The sequence below is a fragment of the Coturnix japonica genome, chromosome 8, assembly GCF_001577835.2.
Source record: "Coturnix japonica isolate 7356 chromosome 8, Coturnix japonica 2.1, whole genome shotgun sequence".
NCBI classification, from domain to species: Eukaryota; Metazoa; Chordata; class Aves; order Galliformes; family Phasianidae; genus Coturnix; species Coturnix japonica.
In genome coordinates this window covers 25,806,835-25,825,934 of record NC_029523.1, presented here as the reverse complement: position 1 = coordinate 25,825,934, position 19,100 = coordinate 25,806,835, and the positions used below count along the sequence as shown (strand labels likewise).

The 19,100-nt window shown below is 48.5% G+C and overlaps 1 protein-coding gene across 2 annotated transcripts; it reads right to left on the bottom strand.

The window, feature by feature from the left end:
• Positions 1 to 808: 808 nt before the first annotated feature.
• Positions 809 to 12,928, bottom strand: IL12RB2 (interleukin 12 receptor subunit beta 2). 2 transcript variants are annotated; one of them, XM_015870768.2, is made up of 17 exons: positions 12,897 to 12,928; positions 12,273 to 12,353; positions 11,798 to 11,888; positions 10,990 to 11,316; positions 10,512 to 10,626; positions 9,712 to 9,890; positions 9,371 to 9,507; positions 8,744 to 8,888; positions 6,334 to 6,413; positions 5,202 to 5,421; positions 4,747 to 4,947; positions 4,238 to 4,339; positions 4,001 to 4,153; positions 3,079 to 3,216; positions 2,644 to 2,728; positions 1,749 to 1,842; positions 809 to 1,450 (listed from the first exon to the last, which is right to left on the bottom strand). In XM_015870768.2, the coding sequence occupies exons 3-17, from the start codon at positions 11,853 to 11,855 to the stop codon at positions 932 to 934; spliced, it is 2,553 nt and encodes an 850-aa protein (XP_015726254.1). In that variant the 5' UTR covers positions 11,856 to 11,888; positions 12,273 to 12,353; positions 12,897 to 12,928; the 3' UTR covers positions 809 to 931. The 2 variants fall into 2 exon arrangements, with proteins under 2 accessions (XP_015726254.1, XP_015726255.1); XM_015870769.2 differs by having other exon boundaries at positions 809 to 1,447.
• Positions 12,929 to 19,100: the final 6,172 nt, after the last annotated feature.

Genomic DNA, 19,100 nt, shown 5'->3' with positions numbered 1-19,100 from the left:
GCAGGTGAGCTCGGCTCTGCTCTGCCCCCTCCAGCTCTGCCATTTACGGTGCTTTGCTGTGTGCTGGCTGCAGCCTCGAGCTTCAGCTTGACCAGAGAGAACAACACCAAACAAATTTCAGGTTTCCAACGTTCTATTTATAAATAACGCACGTAGTAAACAAAGTCATTACATGTGTAACACGGACTTCAAGCCTGTAATTAGAATACTTCAATAAATGATTACAAATCTCGGCAGCCCATCTGACGTACTGTGTGCACGTGGTGCCTGCTTCGTTCTGCTGACGGTTCCTTGCTAAGCCCTGAGGGTCGGCTCGCTCTGGTTTTGCAGCAGGGCTGATAGAGCTCAATGGAGTGAGGGATCCTGCAGTGCCCACATGGGGCTGCAGTTGTCCCTGGGGCTGTGAGCTGTGCCTGTGTTCGTGCAGCAGTGAGGAACGTCTGCAGGCACTGAGCACACACTGAGCACGTCAGGTGAGCAGAAGATTCTCAGGTGCTGCATTTGTGAGCTGCGTGCAGCTGGAGCACAGTGCAGCCATCGCCTGCTCAGCTCTGACCGTACTGAGATCCCTCCTTGTTGCTGGGCAGGCGTTGTGTTGGATGACTTTGAGCTTGTCTGCTGCAGTCCAAAGCAGCCTTGTGTTCAGGCAGCGGGTGGGCACCTGAGGCAGCTCTGGCTCTGCAGGCAGCCCAAGAAATGAACCCAGCAATCTGGACTTTTGTCTTGAGTTCTACCTCAATGTGCTCTGTGGGTGAGGAGCTGCTGCCCTGTGAATTAAGGCAGGGCTTAGAACCTGGGATACCTGTGAGCTGGGCTGTGTTACCTGGAGGCGTGACGTGCGTGTTGCTGTCCTGGCTGCAATGAAACACATATTGCAATGCTTGGCTAAAGTGCAAACGTTCAGGCCGGGCTGCTGTGCCACCCTGCCAGCCTACATTGTGAAAGAGCTGCTGTTCAGCCTCACCGTGTCCAAATTAAGTTTCCCTCCGCAGGAAAATTCTGGTGTCAAAAAAGTTGTTGGGAAGACAGAGATGGGACTGCACAAAAGTTCGGGGTCTCCTTCATTAGTGTCTGTGACAGGTGGGGAGATGGCTGAGGGCAGGTAGACTGTAGCTCTGTCAGTCGCTGGATTCGCAATGTACTCGCACATGGTTTGTGTTTGCTCTGTCACTTCCAGCACCATCTTCTGGTACAGGTCAGGAAGCTGCTGCTCGTAACTGCCTCCATCTGTGGTGCTGGGCAGAGGCCTGTACTCTGAGTCCTGCTTCTCAAAGCTGCTTTCCAGTTGCCAGTTGTGATTTCTGCTGTGGGTGATGCTGCTGATGAGCCTGTCCTGGAAAGCCTGGCAGCCTGTCTTTGGGAAGCTTTCCTCTACCTCTGTCGTTTCAGGCTCTTCAAAACTGCTGGTGTTGTGCAGGAGCAGAGTGGAAGGTATGCTCAGCTCACCCTGCTGAGGGCACACATACAGCAGTGCTTGTTAACCCTGCACTCACTGCATTGTGCCCTCCCAGCCGCCCCCATAATGTGGGCATCCCCACACAGCAGCTGCCACTGCTAAGTGGAGGTTAGTCTGCACTGTTCTGTGGTTACTGGGTGATGTGTACTATGTGTAACACAACACAGCAGAGCTGCTTCCATGCCAGAAAGTGCAGGGTTTGCTTTGTTAAGGGGTGACTGATTTGCATGGCTCTGACTGCTCTGTCTGCTGAAGACGATGGGGTTAGGAGAAAACAAAAGGTCTGATTTACCTTCATAGACCAGTCGTTCTTAGCCCAGGTAGCATTAGCTGGATCCGGGATGGCTTTGCTGTACCACCCAGGTGCAGAAAAGAGCAAGAGGAATCTGTGGATGGGATGAGTGAAGTTAAAAGCACGAAAGCCAATCCCTGCAGGTTCTGCTGAGCTGGAATGTGCTGTTTGTGCATGCAGTAACTGCAGGATTCTGTGATGAGGCTGCCTTCCTATGGAATGGCAGAAGCTCAGGCTGGGTGGGTCTGGCAGAGCCTGCCAGGGCTTTTGAGGACGCAGCAATGTTGGCTGGCTGGACGGCACAGCTTTGGGTTCCCACTGTTCCAAATTCCTCTGGCCAGAACATCACTTTATGACTGTATGTTATTGCCCTCCCCACTGCTCTGCAGCCTTTTGTGTGTTCTTTTTTGGCTGTTCCAGGTGCTGATGTTTCCCAGGTGCTGAGTCAGGAGTGAGGTAACACTGAGCAAGTACTGACTTAGCAAAATGCCATGCAGCACAGCATCGTCTGCAGCCAGCCCTGGTTAGGTGTGCATGACTAAGAGCAGAGCGTGCTCAGCACGGCCACGAGCTCAGCACTGCAAAATCCAGTTGGAGATGTGGGATGTGTTTGTGTTGCTTTAAAGAAAAAGGGTTTGTCACAGGGTCTGGCTTCCCTCTCAGGATGTGCCTGAGGCCTGTAGCAGCCCAGCTGCAGTGGAAGGAGGCCTTAGGATCTCAGTTACAAACTCATGACTTGAACTGTAACTACCTTCTGAGCAGCACTAAGTGTTGTTCTGACCGCTCACGTTACCCAAAGCCTTTGTTCACAACAATCCTCCCTGTTCCCCACATTAATGTGCCCTCCAGCAAAACGCCCATGTGTTACTGAAATGCAATGGGTTGGTCCACTCACAGTTTTCTCGCAGGACGCAGGGAGCAAAGACAGGCTGAGAGTATGAAGAAGCTGCAGGTGAGCACAATAATCCAGTCCATGGCACCTGGAACACAGAACAGGCATTTTAATCTCATTTTAATCAAGCAAAACGTATTCTGGTTCACACTGGACAGCACTCATAGCTTGCACTTGTAGAGAAGAATACTGGGAGCTTTATGGTTTTAATTGGGGGAGCTGAACGAAGCACTGGCATTTGAGGACAATGGTACTTTATAGTGCTGGGATGCCTACAGCTGTCTCTAGAGACAGGCAGTCGGTGATGGAAACACATGACTGCTGACCTGGTACTGAACATCCCATGGACGCAGGCCACAGATTTGTTTTTGCAGCCCCTGGGCAGCACGAAATGGGGACCACACTCGGCTGGTCCCTGTCCCCCATCAGACCCCTTACTTTCCAAGCAGACCAGCTCGCTGTTTCCCCAGGGACCTTCCCCAGCGTCCGTCAGTGCTGTCATCCACAGGACGTAGCACTCCCCACGCTGCAGGTCTGTGATATGGAATGGATGTCGGGATGTTGTATTATAAATGGCTAAAAGAGAAAGAGGGGAAAGCAAATGAAAACCCCAGCATGTGTTCTGACTGTGTTTAGCTCTATTAAGAGCTGTGTTTGCAGGAGTTCTCTCTTGCTGTAAGTAACCTTGTCCACATCACTGAGCCCTTGGGACAGCTGTAGGAGAGCTCAGGCTGTTGGGGTTGCTCTGAGACCTGTCCCCATGCACAGAGCAGAAGAGATGCTGCTCAGCATTGGCTGTTCTGCCCTTTGACTATTGTGTGGTATGTCAGTGTCTAAATCTAAGTGAGCTTTGCATGGTGGGACTCTGAACCATGCCCTAAAAGCTGCCCTGCAGCTCCTGAATAAGAGAAGGAAAAGCATTTCTTGTCTCGGGTGGAAGCGTGGAGTTACACACGTGGAGGCCAAGGCTGTGCCTGGTTAAGGCATCCAAGTGCAGGGATGCAGTGTGTGTTACCTGCTGTGTCTCAACGTGCTGACTGTGTTTGCTGAATACAGCTTGTAGTCAGTGTTATTTATACCCTGCTGATAATTACGGGGCTGCAGCTCATGAGAATAACAAGAAGGAAAAAAAACAACAACGGGGAGGAGAATTTTGTTCATTCAGAATAACTGAGAATGATCAGACTTCATATATGAGTATAAATACGCAGCCTTGTCCATGAGCAGCCGTAGCAGAGAACTGAATGTGCATCTTGCTGCTGGCGGAGCTGCCTGGGGCTCCTTTTGAAGCCTCCTTCACCACCACCCCCCCTCAATAAGCAGCACTTGCACATCACATTGTTTATCACCAGATACCCACCTACATTAGGATCCACATCGCTGGCCTTTCTCTGCAGGTATATCTTGTACCAAGTGATGCAGCCCTTTTGCTGCTGGGGAGGGATTTCTTCCCACGAAACCAAGATGCCGTTTGCCTGTGGCCTTGCATACACCTGTGGCCCAGCTGCTGGTGCTACAGAGCACAACATAAGAGCTGACTTTTAGTGCTGAGCACTTGAAGCTTTAAACCATCTGAAAGGGGATTTCTGCACTTTACCTTTTTCTCCTGAGTATCCCCTCACTGATGTCGCTTGCCCAGCTCTGTCCTGATACAGCGCAAACACACTAATGTGGTAGCACACGTCATCTTCTATGTGCTCTAAATGCAGAAACAGGAACAATTACCCCACTGGGATATTTACAGTTATGGCTAAAATACTCACCTGCTCCCCCAGGACTTAATGTGGGCTGGGAAGAGTGGCAGCAATTAATGTTTCCCTTTCTCAAAGCAGAGTACAAAGTAACGGCATGAATGTGCTGTTTTCTCCTGCTGGCTTGAGAGCGGGGATTTAAAACCCTGGGAGGAGCAGCACCAAGCCAAGGTGGGAAGGACTGACTGGAATAACCCAGCACCCTCAGTGTAACTTTGAAGGTAACTTTGGAGCTATCTCATATGAAGGCTGTTGCTGCTGTTTGGATCAGTGACCAACAACTGCAGGCACTCATGGCCAGGCTTTCCAATTAAAATAGTGCTCTGACGACATCCTGCTTGTCTGTGGTGCTCACCTGGTATCACTACAGACAGGTTGGATGCGACAAGCCTTATCCAGCTTGGATGGGGCTCCAGGCCGCTCTTCCTATGGGTGCTCATCCATTCCACAACATACCCACTGATGGATGCAGTGGATTTAATGGGAGGTTCCCAGCTGACCAAGATGCTGTTATTTCCCATTGCCATAGCAGAGACATTCTGAGGAGAGGGTAAATCTGTCATGGGAGAAAGAACAGCCAAATAGAAACCACACCATCAGCACAGATTTGCCTCGGCTTTAAGGTGACTTGGTGAGTTTCATACCTGGTTTTTACCGTGTTTCACCCCTTGCCATCACCCTCCCTTCAGTTCTGCCCTCCCTCATACAAAACAAATGAAAAGAGGCCATTGCTTTTCTTTTTCTTTCATAGCTGGATGTTTGCAGTGTCAGGTGCCCGGACGGCTTGCACTGCCAGCAGAAGGGGTTTACCTTGTGTGCCCAGGTCAGTCAGGATGGATGCAGGAGGTGAGCTTCCCCTCGAGTTGTCAGCAGTGACAGTTATCTTGTAGCCCATCTTTGGAGTGACTCTGGTGTAGCTGGTTTGCGTGGTCACGTTTGTTTCTATTGCTCTGGACTCCCCATGTCTTAGTGCTTCAAAGGTCACTGTGTAATGCAGGATTTTTCCTCTCGCCTCTGACTGCTGCAAAGCCTGCAAAGAAAATGAATTTATTACATTGTTAGTCAAGGGAAAAGCCTGGAAGAGAGGTGGGAAAAAAGCCAACGGCACTGAGCGTATTGCAGGGAACTGTGGTGGTACCAAAGTGGTGTTTGAAACCTGCTCAGGGAAGGAGGACGCATGTCACACAGCTGCATACTCAGCTTTCCACATGGGGGTTTAATTGCAGGAAAACAAAAGGCCCTTCTGCAGCCACTGACAGTGACTGGCTCAGCCAGCACTTCTGGTCAGGAACCAAACAGTCCATCTGCTTAGAACGGGACCTTCCCTCATGAGAGGGATTTCTGTTCTACCCACAGACCCTCCTGAGCAAGGCCTGGAGGAGCACACACGCATCCACGTCTGCCTGCACTTTGCCATTCACTGTGCGATCCCATGAGCAACAGCTGCAGGGCCTTTTCCACATGAGGCAGCAAACGGAGGGGAAGCCTCAATTCAGAACCTCCTGTGAAGGCGGCTGGGACACTTGTTACTTCCTGACATGAATGAATCATGTTCTTCTTCCTTTCCAAGAAAGATTAAATCCCAAGTCAGGTTTCAGTGCCTCCAAGGAGCTGCTGATCATCATTAAAAGGTCAGGCAGATCACTGGCCTTGCTACCAGCTCTGTGCTACCATCAGTCTGCCACTATCAGCCCTTTAATATCCAGGACATGGCAGATGGCAGAAGGTATTTTATACCTCTCTTTTTGTTCTCATCATAGTAAAGAAATTACTTACAATGTCAGCATAACTTGCTGGACAAGTAGCGAATACCTGCTAACAGTCTTTGGTACCAAATGATTGGTTTTTACTTTCTCCTTTCCTGCCAACACACAACATGGGGCTCCCCGTCCAAAGCTGCTGATTATTTCTGCATCCACTGAGTTTTCCTTCAACAACTTACCTTCCAGAAGAGAGAAATGTTCTGCATTTGAGAGTCCACATCCTGCTGTTTGTACCAGACATCTAAGGGCTCGATGGGCACTGGTGGAGAAAGAAAAGAAACAGGATTAATGACAGTATTTTGAAGCAAACAAGACATCAGAAGTCGTAATCCTGAAACAACTTGTATTTAAGATTTCAGAAATCACATAAGTGCTGGAGTCTTAAAAGTGCTGTTTTGTACTTGAAGCTTTTATTTGCTATTACAGATAGAGCTCATCTGCAGGGATGACTGCCCAGATGCCTGTAGTCACAAAGGACAAACCATCTCAATAGGAGGAGTTATGTGACTGCGACTTCCAAGAAAGCCCATAAACCAAAGGGACAGCATTAGCTCTCATCTTTGCATAGAAGCTGAGGTGAATTAAGGTCCAAGGAAGATGCTTCCTGGAAACCCTTGGTGTTTGAAATGGTTCTCACCGCAAAAGCTAATTAACAACGTGCTCCAACAATTCACATTTGGATAAAGAGGTACAAAGAAAGCCAGTGTGACAAAGCTTGGCTCCCCCAGGTCCTTGAGCACAGGGATAATAATAAGTGTTTCTAATAACCTAAGCAGCAGGCAACTGATGTGCAGCCCTACTTAGAATGGGGCTGAGACTGTCTGCTGAATGCAAAGACAGAAAATCTCCTCAGTCCCATCAATGTTAAGAACCATTTGTCCCGCTTCCATTGCAAATAGTGACTGCAGTGGAAAGAAAAAAGGAAGAGAACAACAGAAAACAAACAAACCACGGGAGCCATAGAAGAAATGCAACCAGGATGGCACTGACTGTGAGCAAGGGGCAAGTTCAAAGCAGGGGGGAAAAAAGCAAAGGGCATCTGCTGAACAGCAGCCCAGATGTTAAGGATCTTTTCAAACCACACAAATTAGGTGGAAGAGAAAGGCTCGCTTTGCTGACGTGCTTGCAGAAAGCAACTTTGTGGCCTGGAGAAACATGGCAGGGGGGAAAAGCAGCTTTGTACGTATAAAGGGCATAGTCCTGAATTCAGTGAAGGCCAAACTAGTGTGAAAACTTCAGCTGCTTTGAAGAAGAGCAATGGCTGTGAACACATTGCTCATTGACTGCAGCCTCACCTCACTGAGTGATAGCAGAAATATTCCCTGAGCAGCTGAGGAGAGACAGAGTCATCATCTGCAGCACTGCCTGGGGAAGAGGGGTGATGACCACAGACACCATAGCAACGCCGGGCGCTTTGAGAAGGCAAAGCAAACTGTTGAGAGGAAGGTGGGGGAGGGAAGGAAAAGTTCACACCTTTTGCATCAATCAATGCTTCTTACAGAAACTGCTGCAGGCAGAAGTGGTAAATAGCGTGAGTAATGACTGTGGGAGCTTGGAGCTCTTATAGGAATTCACGAAAAGAGAGCAATGAAAGCCAACAGTGAGAGGAAAGGAGGTGATGCCAAAGAAGCCAATGCATCTGCACTGAGATTCTCCTGGAGAAGCTTTCTTCTTTCATAAGAACACACAGGAGTCGGGCATGCAGGTGGGGACCCTGCATCTAACTGGTATTAGAATTGCTATAAAAGAGGAGAACTGAGCTTGTGTCTGTGCTGCGTCTCCTGGACTCTGCTGTGCTGTTCCATGAGCAGAAACGCCGTGTTCTCATCTTCTCATTCACTGTGAAATGTGTGGCCAAGTTGTCGCCCATTAAGGCTACGGAGATCTCCAATGACTGCACTGCTTAGAGGACAGACCTATTTGGCAATTCTCTGAGCAAAATATGTTCCTTACTCAGAGGAAGATGGATCAGCAAATTTAATCTGTTTTGTTACAACCTGAAACTGAGCTGAGCCAGAAGAGGCATTTTCCGGGGCCCATCCATCCAGCTCAGCTCCTCAGCAAACTGTCCAGCAGGCTCCAGAACCCAGCGTGTGTTCCTCAGATCTGATGCTCCTCAGTGACCGAGTGGCCCCGTCAGCCTTTAGTACAGGACTGCTGCAGTAATTCTGTGCAATGCTTTGATATAAACCAATACAAAACATTTTCCTTTTCCCGTCTAAGCAGCACAGATTTCTCTGGCCTTTCCAGATATGCAGCACTGTTCCCTGTTGGTTTTGTTTCTGGATTTACAGATTTGAACCAGGAGCAAAAACCAAACAGTGTTTTGAATTCACACAGAGGTGATGCACTAGAACATGTTGCCCAAGGAGGCTGTGGATGCCCCATCCCTGCAGGCATTCAAGGCCAGGCTGGATGTGGCTCTGGGCAGCCTGGGCTGCTGGTTGCTGACCCTGCACACAGCAGGGGGTTGGATCTGGATGAGCACTTTGCAACCCAGGCCATTCTATAGTTCTGTGACTTCATTAGCTGAAGTTTACGTTTCTGCGTAAGCTTTAGACATAGGCTTAGCATAACAAATCACATTACCTGCTTCTGGTGTCCGGGATTGGAATGTACTCCAGTTACTCCACAGTCCCCTCTCAGGATGAATTTTACAGCTCACTTGAAATTCATACTCTGTATGTGGCTCCAGACCATGAAGACTGCAGTTATCACTATTTAAACTTCCAACCTTCAGTGAAGATAAAGGACACACAGCGTTAAATTCACAGGGAAATAGGGTTAACGATACGTTCATACATTTTTCTCAGCTTCAAGCAGTTCCTTCGTTTTAGCCCTTAAAATACGAGCTCGGGATTCCAGCCAGCATTAAAGAAGACGGAAGCATCTGGAAAATGTACAGCCATCCCCTTGAGCTACAGTGAGCAGAAATGACCACGTTTTAATAGTGGTGTATGTTCCAAACGTAAGCTCTGATTTGCTGTGCACTATGCCTGATGTGTGGGGAACTGTGCATGCGTGCAGGGATTTTTGTGTTTATTTTTTCATGGTAAGTGTTCCACCTTCATTCAGTTTCAGGGCAGCAATGGAGGCTTTGAGGAGCAGGAAATAGGTTTTCTTAAATAAGATGCAATAGAGCAGACCTGAGGGAGAAATAGTGTTACAGGAGCACCCAGGGATCACCACTGAACTGATCCTTCAACACAGGATTACCGTGTTCCAGGTGGAACTGCTCAGTGGCCGGTATCTCACTCTGCAGTGCTGCACTCGGCCTTCACTGTGCCAAAACAACGAGCAGTTTGTTGCAGAAGCTTCACATTCCACTAAAAGGCTTGGAGGACGTGGTTGCACTGGCAGCAAAAACAGAAAGAAAACAAAGAAACAGCACTCAGATACACATCACAGCTAATAATGGAGGGGTGGGTGAGTAGAATGGGTGCTTGAGGTGGACGGATACCTTCCCCGACAGGTTCAAACAACAAAGATAGAGTGCTCAGTTTGCACTTACTCTCAATAGCCAGTGCTGACTGCAGGAAGGTGAGTGAGGCATTTACCTATGTCTATGAGCATGAATTTAAGTGGCTGTGAAAAAGCACTTCCTAGTTTGTTGGAGGCGACAACCACAAGTCTGTAAGTAGATTCAAAGTTCAACTTCGTGCTCAGAACCAGCAAGCCAAACTTATTACTCAGGCTTTCTTCTGAGAAACATAAGGTGTCAGTCCCATCCGATAGCCTAGAATAGAAGGAAAGCTCTTGGTCAATACCTTTTCATAAGCTGTGGAAGACAAATCCACTTGTTCCTTGCTCAGAGCTGCTGCAGAGGTCTGCAGTCTGTTTCAGGGGAAGCTCAGCAAAACCAGAGCGAGCAATAAGGCTGCAGGTTCTTTAAGAGGAAGCAAAAATGACACAGCTTGGAAAAGTTTTCTCTCCATCTCCTCAGCTGAACTGTGAGGCACTATGAGCTCAGAATTGAGGCTTCCTGGTGCTGGCATTGCTAATCACATAATATCTACGTAGAGAAGATCCACGATGGGAAAACAGCAGGTTTTAAGCAGCCCGTTTAAGACTGCTTCTACTATTAAACATCCCTTTGCAAAAAGGAGCCGTGTTTCGGCACATTCTCTTAATGCACTTAACCCAGGAGTCATTTAACTACTGCAGCACACACACTCGGCTGTAGGCAGAAAGGGTTTGGTTTTGTGATTGTGGCAGCCTTGCACTGACTTATTCAGAAAGCAGCTCTTGTGTGAGTTGATAAAGGGTAAATCTGTAACAAACAACATAAAACCAACACAAAAACCCCTCTAGGATGTGACTGCAGGCTTTAAGGAACCTACTTCCCTGTGTTACCTACCGTATCATGTATGTAGTGTTCATGTGTGTAAACCTTCCTTTATCCCAGGTGCAGGTGAGGTTGCCATCTGTCCCATACTGGATACATGACACATTTTTTGGCCGATCTGGAGGATCTTAAGCAGATATTTGGATCAGTTTCTTCCTTAGAGATGTTGAGAGCAGCAAGCTGGCGACATGCAAATGTTGCCACTACATCTAAAGCAGCACAAGAGGTTTGTCAGAGGTGAGAGACAGTGGGTGCAGAGAAAAACAAGCACACGAGCCCTGCAGATGCCCACATCCACGCGAGGGGCTGGAATCAGGGTGTGAAAGGCCTCTGTAGCACTGCACAGTTCCAGGCAGCAGCATTTCAGATATAAAAGCAATACAACATCACACCTTTTCTAGAGGAGGCCACCCCCCGTGAGCCCCCAACCTCTGCTTCAGAGGCACCCCAGAACATTAGAAAGAGTGAGGAATAGTGAAACTCTCCTTACTTCCAGACTCTATATCAATTCCACAAATGAGCTTTTTCTTGTATTCACAATCTATTTTGCAAGTAAACATGTGTTTGCCATACGCATTGACTGGAAATGTGCTGCTTACTGAAGTGCCGTAATTGCTAATCAGTTCAGAACCGTTAAAGAAAAGAGCTGTCTTGCACTGCTGGCTGTACGTGAGTTGTTTGAGCTGGCACGAGAGGGTAACGTTGGTTCCAGGCTGGACGTGAGCAGCAGTGCTAGCAGCCATGTTTCCCTTCTCGCATATTTCTGTGACACCGTGGGCAGGTTTGCTGGCAGACACGGTTCCTTCACTGCACGCTTCTGCAATGGAATGGGAAGACAAACCTTTAAAGGGACCCGTTGCTGCTGCATGTCTCATAACACGCTCATTCAGGGATGGCTGTGGGGCCAAATTTATCACATAAGGATTCCTGTCTCTGCACTGTAACTCGCAGCGTATTGCTGTCAGTCCTCACTGACTAGATTAAGTGGGGATGAGAAACCAAAGGCAAACCACCAGTGGTCACAGCAAAAGGCACAGCCCAGGGCAAAGTCTGCAAGTCAGAACCGCTTCTTTCACTGCTGCTTCATGAACCTTCCCATGAAAGAATGGGAAGATACCCAGTGGTAGCGGCTCATAAGCTCATCAATGAGCTCATAAGGAAAGTACAGTGAAAACCTAACTAAGCATCAAACTTAGCTCTCTGTAACAAGAAAGATGTTTACTGGTGAGTCTGAAAGGACTAATTACCCAGCGCTTATTTTAAGTGATGAGTGCTATATACATAAAATATCATCTTACCTGCTGTGAAGTACAGCAGCAAACAGGCTGTGACAGGTACAACCCACGCAGTTTGCATTTTGCTCCCTACAGAGAAATGCTCATCTTCTACCTAAAAAGTGGGGAAAAAAAATCATTTTATGATACTGGTACTATTTCCTAACTCCAGAAAATCCCAAACCCTTCCTCCATCAGCTCCTCCTAATTAACTCTCCTTGCTAACACTGCTGAATTGTGGCTGTGATCCTAAGCAGCAGCTGAAGGTGCCATTGGCTCTCCCTGCAGACTGACACACAGCTGTGGGGGATGTTAGAATCACAGCTCCTTTACTTTGTGCTTCAATGAGAGACATGCTTCCATACTTCCTCCTTTCCCTCCCAGAGATGCTCTGCAAGCCCAGAACCAGAAACCTTGCTTCAAAAGACAACCAGAGCAGACCCTCAGTGCCCCCCATGCAAAGGACAAAGGTTTCTCTCGTTCCTTTCTGCTTTCATACCTCTTGCACGGCACATCTGCAATTTCACAGTGCACTTCTTCAACTCCTTGCAGCTGTGTGACAGCTCAGATGGAGCAGAACCTGAAGCAGAAAGGACGCACCATACCAAGGAAGTCTGAACAATCAGTAAATAGAAGCAGCAGCCCTCAAGCCTCTCAGTTTTCTTCTCAAGGAATAAGCCATGCTGTTTCTCCCCAGGATGCCTTTTTACTTGCCACATTCCAGCAGCTCTCATTGTCCTCAAGTCCTGCACCTATTTTCCAGCTCCTCAATGTGCTCTTGCCATCCAGGCAGCCTGCGGAGGAGCCATGTAGCCCAGTGCACACAGCTCAGGCAGCCTGCACGCCCAGCCCGCTGTCTGCCCACTGCTGCTGCCTACCCAGGCTTTCTGATGCTGCTGAAACCAACCAGCCACCTCACATGGGTGTCACCCCAGCCTGCTCACCACCCTTCGTCCCATCTGCCTTCTAGATTTGTCACCTTAACACAAACTTAACACTGTGCGGAACAAGATCTGCTTCATTGGGGAATGGAAATGAAGAAAGAAATGGAGAAGGGAAGGATAAGAGACAGGATGGAAATGTCTGGGGCTTCCCAGAGCCCCAGTGTTGATACTTCCCTCACCTTTTGCAGGTGGGTTCCTCTCACCTCTCCAGTGGCAAACTGCTGTGCTGTGCATTTGGATGGGGCAGCTGTGAGAGTACCACGGAGATGGAGGTAAGGGCACAATAATGGACAGCGAGGAGAGACCGAGCAGGTCTGTTGTGCAGGGAAACCCTGCTGAGAATCCAGAGCCAGATCTGACGTCCACGCTGCAGATCAGAGGACGCAGCACTCCTCTTACAAAGGATGCAGGTACTGTTGTACTGTCCCACTGACCTGAGCCAGGACTTTCTATGGGTTCATCTAAACATTTCATTTAAATCCTCGGGTTCTTCGGACGGAAACGTTTTGCTGCAGCACTTCAGCTTCACACCAACACGTTGACGGCAGCCAAGTCTGGAGGTGATTCGTAATTGCCGGGATGAGCAATCGCACCACGGCAGCTCTTCAGATAAACGCTCTGCCTTCCAATAAACTGAAATTGCCACTTTGACTGGGCAAACATCCTTCGGGCTTCGCTGCCAGCAAAACTGCGCCCCAAACAACTGAGTCAAACCCAGCAGCTCCTCACGCACCCCTCGTAGAGCAGCGGGTCGCAGTGGAAGTGCCCTCCTCCCTCTCGCCGCTCCTTACCGGCACAACGCGGAGCTCGCAGCGCTGTTGCGTTACACTCTGGAGTAAAAACGGGCTTTTGGAGGCTGCGGGCAGCGCCGCGGTGGGGAGTTGTGTTTATTGGGAATCCGGCTGCCAGCAGCGAAGCGGCACCGGGCTGAGGTCACAGCCCGATAAAGGAGCCCCGCCGTCCCCGCTCGGCTCTTGGAGCATCGCTGCCCGCTCCGCGCTGCTCAGCGCCGCTCGGCTCCGCGCATCCCACACGTGCGGGCGGCTCTACCGGCCCCGCCCCGCGCTGCTCTGCGCCGGGCAGGAATCGCGCAGCAGCTGCGGAACCAACAGCCGTAACGCAGAACCGGAGCCCTGAGCTCCCCCCCATCCCAGAGCGGAATCCCTGCAGCCGGAGTACAGGAAAATAGGGCTGGATTCTTATTTCTTACGTTGTTAATGGCTGCTGCCCTACCTGAATGCGCTCCTAACGAAGGAGGCCCCTTGTTACTGCTGTTCCATCTCTTGGCTGGACGTGGGTGACCGTCGCTTGCTTAAAGACCGACTTTTGCTGAGCTGAATGTTGAGCAGAGTGAGGGTCTGCAGGGCCACAGCCGTGTGAGCCTCCAGGCTGCGGTGCCCCCTCCCAAATCACACCATAATATTCACTCATTCTTATAGAGAGAAGGAAATGCTGACAAAGCTCACCATCTGCCCCCGTGCACTGCATGTGTCTGTGCCCTGCGAGGCTCCAAATACCACCAGTTTCCTTTTATATGTCTGCCTTATTTCCCCTCTGCCTTCTTTTGGCTCATGCTACATTTACACCCTCCAAGCACGCACCATAAAACCAAGGTTGGTGTATTTTTAAATAAGACTCCAACAGAAGTTCATATGGCATCGTATCTCTTACCTTTCATCAAGGCCTCATCCTTTGCTCCACCTCACCGGGTGCCTCTAGTTTCCATTTCCAGAAGTTATGGTGGCCACACTCCGTGCTCAGCTGCCAGTAGCAAAGCTTAGGCAGCATCTTTCTGGTGGGTGATGATGCCCTGAAGGAAGGTGCCCCTCAGGTGGCCCAAGCCATCAGAACTCTGTGTCACCATGGCAGGAAACTGCACTGAGAAACACCAGTCCACTGCCCATCATGAAACGCAGCTGCTTTCTCTGTTCTTCCAGCAGCAAACTCTGCTTTTTCATACAGTTCTTTCCCACTGAGTTGTGTTTAAACAGAGTGCACATTTCCAAGAGCTGTCATGGGACAGTCTTTAAGGTGCCAGGTGTTGTATAAACCCTTGGCTTTTCTACGAGGCTCTTAAGCAGAGTGTTCCATAGAATCACAGAATCATTGAGGATTTGCTAAGTATTATTCTCATTTCAACTGTTAATGGATTCCAGAGTCTGACTGGAAGTGCTTTGCTGTCAGTTCTGAAGGTCTTCATGTGCAGGGCATTCCTTCAAGGCAAGGAAACAAAGCTGAGCCCAAAGTAACTCCATGTCATCACTCACAAGTCTGAGTGAAGGCACGATGCTTAACAAGCACTCACCAGAAGCTTGACCTGGTGCTTGACTGCAAAAACAAGAGCAGAAGGGCACGGCCCCTGCTGCAAATGGAGGTACCGTGTGGTGAGCTCTGTACCAACCTGCCTGCACTGCCAGGGCTTCTTGGGGCTGAAGGTGATCTCAAGGGAAGTTCAGAGTCATCAGTTCTCTGAGCTGAGGTGGTGTCTGCAGTTCTGAAATGCAGCTTGGGAAAGCACCATCGGTGGCTGACATTGACATAAAGTGATGCTCGGCGGGGATGGTGACCACGGGCTGTGGGGTATTTGTAGCAAAGCAGAGAGGGCTGCAGCAGAAGAGGCCAAAGGAAAAGGTTCTAACAGAGCACTAGGGATGGTTGCAGTGTCATCTCTTATGGCTCAGGCAAAGCTGTGCCTTCTGAGATCCACAGCTGCCAGGGTGAGCAGCAGTGCTGCCCTTCCACTAAGTCGGTTCTCAAGGGTGAAGTTTGCATGATCAAAATGAGAATGTGCCAAAGCTGAGCTGTGTGTGCAAGACATAAGGCAACCTGTTGAGTGCAGGCTTGTAGGGGGAGAATTACAAACTGGGTTGTTTCAGATATTTACTGCCTGAAACAAATTATGGTGATTACAGAAACAAGGGGAGGGCTCCTCACACAGGTGGGATATGAGTCACAGGTCTGGTGCTGCCAAGCTCCCAGAGATATAAATTGGAAAGGAAGCACCACTAGGAAGTAAGTAATGTGTTGAGGTCAAGGTGCTGTATGCTTCAACTTGCTCTTATAATCCAATGAATGCTGGAATTAGAGAGAAAGTGTGAGTAAAGAATATGGGTTTTCCTGAATATAGTGGGGGGGGGGGCTGGGGGAGATTGGAGGGGGGGGAGGAAATCAGATATAAATGATGCAATGAAATTTGAATGTATGTCGTTGGCAATTCCTGTTCAAGTGCTGGAAGGGAAAGATGAAATAATGTATCTGGGATTGACTTACGTGTAAAAGGAGACTTGCAATGCAAAGTGATGCAAAACAGAGCTGGGAAGGGCTTACTGGCTGGAGCCTATGCTGGGTTTGTAAGGGAAAGAAGCTATCAAAGACAATTAGTTCCAGATATTGGAAAGCCTCCTTTTCCCCAGGTATTTGAATGAGAATCAGAGGAAGTTGGAGCTGCTGATGGGAGAAGACTGGAGCCGGGTAGGGGTACAGACGAGTGCTTGTGTTAAAGTTACTGCCAGAGAAAACAGCATTCAAAGACAAAAGTGAAATCAGCAGGTGCAGCCATCACACTCTCTGGTTATGTCGGGCTGTAGGTCTGGAAATAACCTTGAGGAAGGGTAATTGTGAAGCAAAGGTACTGAGTCATCACAATGAAATGATAAGTGAGGAGTGATGGCTCCCTGCGAGTTAATTACTGAGTGCTCCAAAAGTCATCAGAGACAACGGGAGTCGACCCCCCAGATCTGTGAGTGCCATCTGTGATCAGTCACTAAAGGTAAATAGTTGCTTTTTCCATGTATTGGTTTCTTATAATGGTTGCTTTTCTTGCATGTGCTTCTGTGCATCTGAATGGTGCACAAGGCAACACCAAGGCAGTCGTAATGCTTGAGAAGCACAAATACTGGTGTAATTATAATTAGTGCAATGGTTTGAGCTCACTACAGGTTAGAAGCAGCACTATCCTTCAGGCTCCACATTTCAGCAAGTTGTGTCCCTCATTTTCTTTTCTCTTTAGGCCTCTTGGTCAGCTTTGCTCAGTGGCCTCTCAGTTCCCTCATTAGCAATAGGTTTCCCTGCCCTTTTGTTTAAATGCTTTTCTCCAGCCACCCATTTCTAGAAGTTCCTTTCATGGCACCACTCCATGCCTGGCCCTTCAGTTTCTTTCAGCAATCTCTTTTCTGACAACACCTCCAGTTTGTGCAGTTCCCACCCTGGTGATGGAGGCCACTGTGCTGGTGTTGGTTGGGTGACTCAGAGCAGGGGCTGGAAAGCAATCCAGCTTATTGTGCAAGACACAACTCACATCCCAGTAGAAGAGGAAACCCTAAATGTGGTTGAGGAGACCCATGTCAAAGCGTGCGCTGCCTTGTGCTTGGTCCATTCATTCTACCTTTCTGGCCACCATGTCTTCAATGAGATTCAGCTGCTCACATCAGGTTTTGCCTGCTATGCAAGAGTAACGCTGAAGCAGCTGCTGCAGCAGTATGTTGGGTGATGATGACTTGTGTGTCTGTTTCTTCAGTGCTACAGGTAGTCTGTGTGCTGGCTTTACAACTGTTGCTCACACCAGTGAGCCTGCATTTGCCTTTACCTGGCAGAATGAAGCTGGTTGCTTAGTTTTGCAAGTACAGTTGCTCTGTCTCCTTGAAACCAAGCAAAGTGTGGCTGCATTCATTCTGAGAGTACGAGTGCAACGAGGCAATTCTAGAGAGCCCAATGGAGGATGCAGGGTCACACTGTCACACTGCATCTCCTATGAAGCTGAGAATGATGAGGTTTTGTCTTTATTGTTTCCAATGTTCTTGTGGCATTTTTAATTCCCTTCTTTTAAGGAAAGACTTGGCTGCTTTGGTAAAAATCAGTCTTGAAATCTCTGCTGATGGATCACTTCTATAATGTTCAATGCTGGCTTTGATCTTCTATCACAGTGCTGCTCCCATTGTTTTATAAGTATCGTTTCTGAAGGATCTGACTTTGTGTAGCTGACATGCACTGAAGCCATTGAAGATGTAAAACCACAGCCTCGCTTCTCACATCCTCTTCTATGAAATTCAAGGTTAGTTTCAGTCTCTGCTGCTGTGCTCAGCCCTCCCGCCCTCCAAAAACCTCCTTTTCCATCTTAAAGAATGGATCCTCTTGGAGGATAACAGTGATGAGCTGCTCCAAACAGAATGTTTTTAACTGAATCTTCCTACAGACGTTGCAAGGCCGTTTTACCTGCTGGCATTTTTCAGCTGCCTCGTTCCGAATGATTTTGCTGAATGAGGCATTTGTTCCTAGTTTTGTGTGCAGGTCCTGATCACAACCTGGGCTTTGGTATTCTGCCTTTGCATCCAGCAATCCCCAGGTTACAGCTGTTATTTAGCTTTGTGAACCTTTAGCTTCAGCTTACGATCCCATTTTAGTCTCTGCAGCATATCTGTAGCTGAATCTCTCACCATTCACAGACAGACAAATGTTTGTAAATCTTTCAGCATGGAGCAGCCAAGCAAATGCACATGCAGAATAAGACAAGCAGCATAAGATTACTCACTGAACATTTCCCCTATCTTCATATCCTTGTACTTTTCCAACTACTGGATGCCATGCGGCGTTTGGACTCCAGATCCTGAGATTAGAAATAGTATTATTAGAAATAGTAATTATTGCTGTCCAGGCTTTGTGGGTAATAAACTGAGGCCAAGTAACTTGCTGAAGGTCACACAGTGGCTGAGCAGAGGCCAGCAGTCATCTCCTTTGTGCTTCAGTCGCAGACAATGCTCTGCTCTCCAGGAGCACGCATGGCATGGTGGCTATGCAGCAGCATGAGTAATTAAAAGTTGTAACTAGTTCTGCATATTTAATGTGTGACTTGCTATACATTTTGTTTCAAGCACACTTTCTGAGAGGTGATAGTGTGCAATGAGTCCCAGAGGGGCAGTGCTGCTGCCTGGGTTGTACTGCCAGTAACTCTTCCATGTGAATTTACACTGGTGGAAGTTCACACTTGATACACCCTAGACTGACATGATGGGCTGGAGATAAGAGCTAGCAGTGAATGGTTTTGCTGTGGTCAGAGACTGTTCAAGCTTTGAAAAGACTGCTTTTCATTTTCAGATTCCTTTTTCATTTGTTCTCTTTTGCCTTCTATGCAAAAAGACCCTTTCCACTGAGGTTGGTTTGAACAGCAGTGAGAAACAGCACCATGGTATGTCTGTGTGTCATGAACTATAGTGCCCTGAAATGTAATTACTTTACATTTGAGTGGCAACCAATGTGGATTGCACAAGTAACATTTCCATCATTGAGCTCTTTCAGAGGGTGGTGACGCACTGTTCACAGGTTGCCCAAGGAGGCTGTGGATGCCCCATCCCTGCAGGCATTCAAGGCCAGGCTGGATGTGGCTCTGG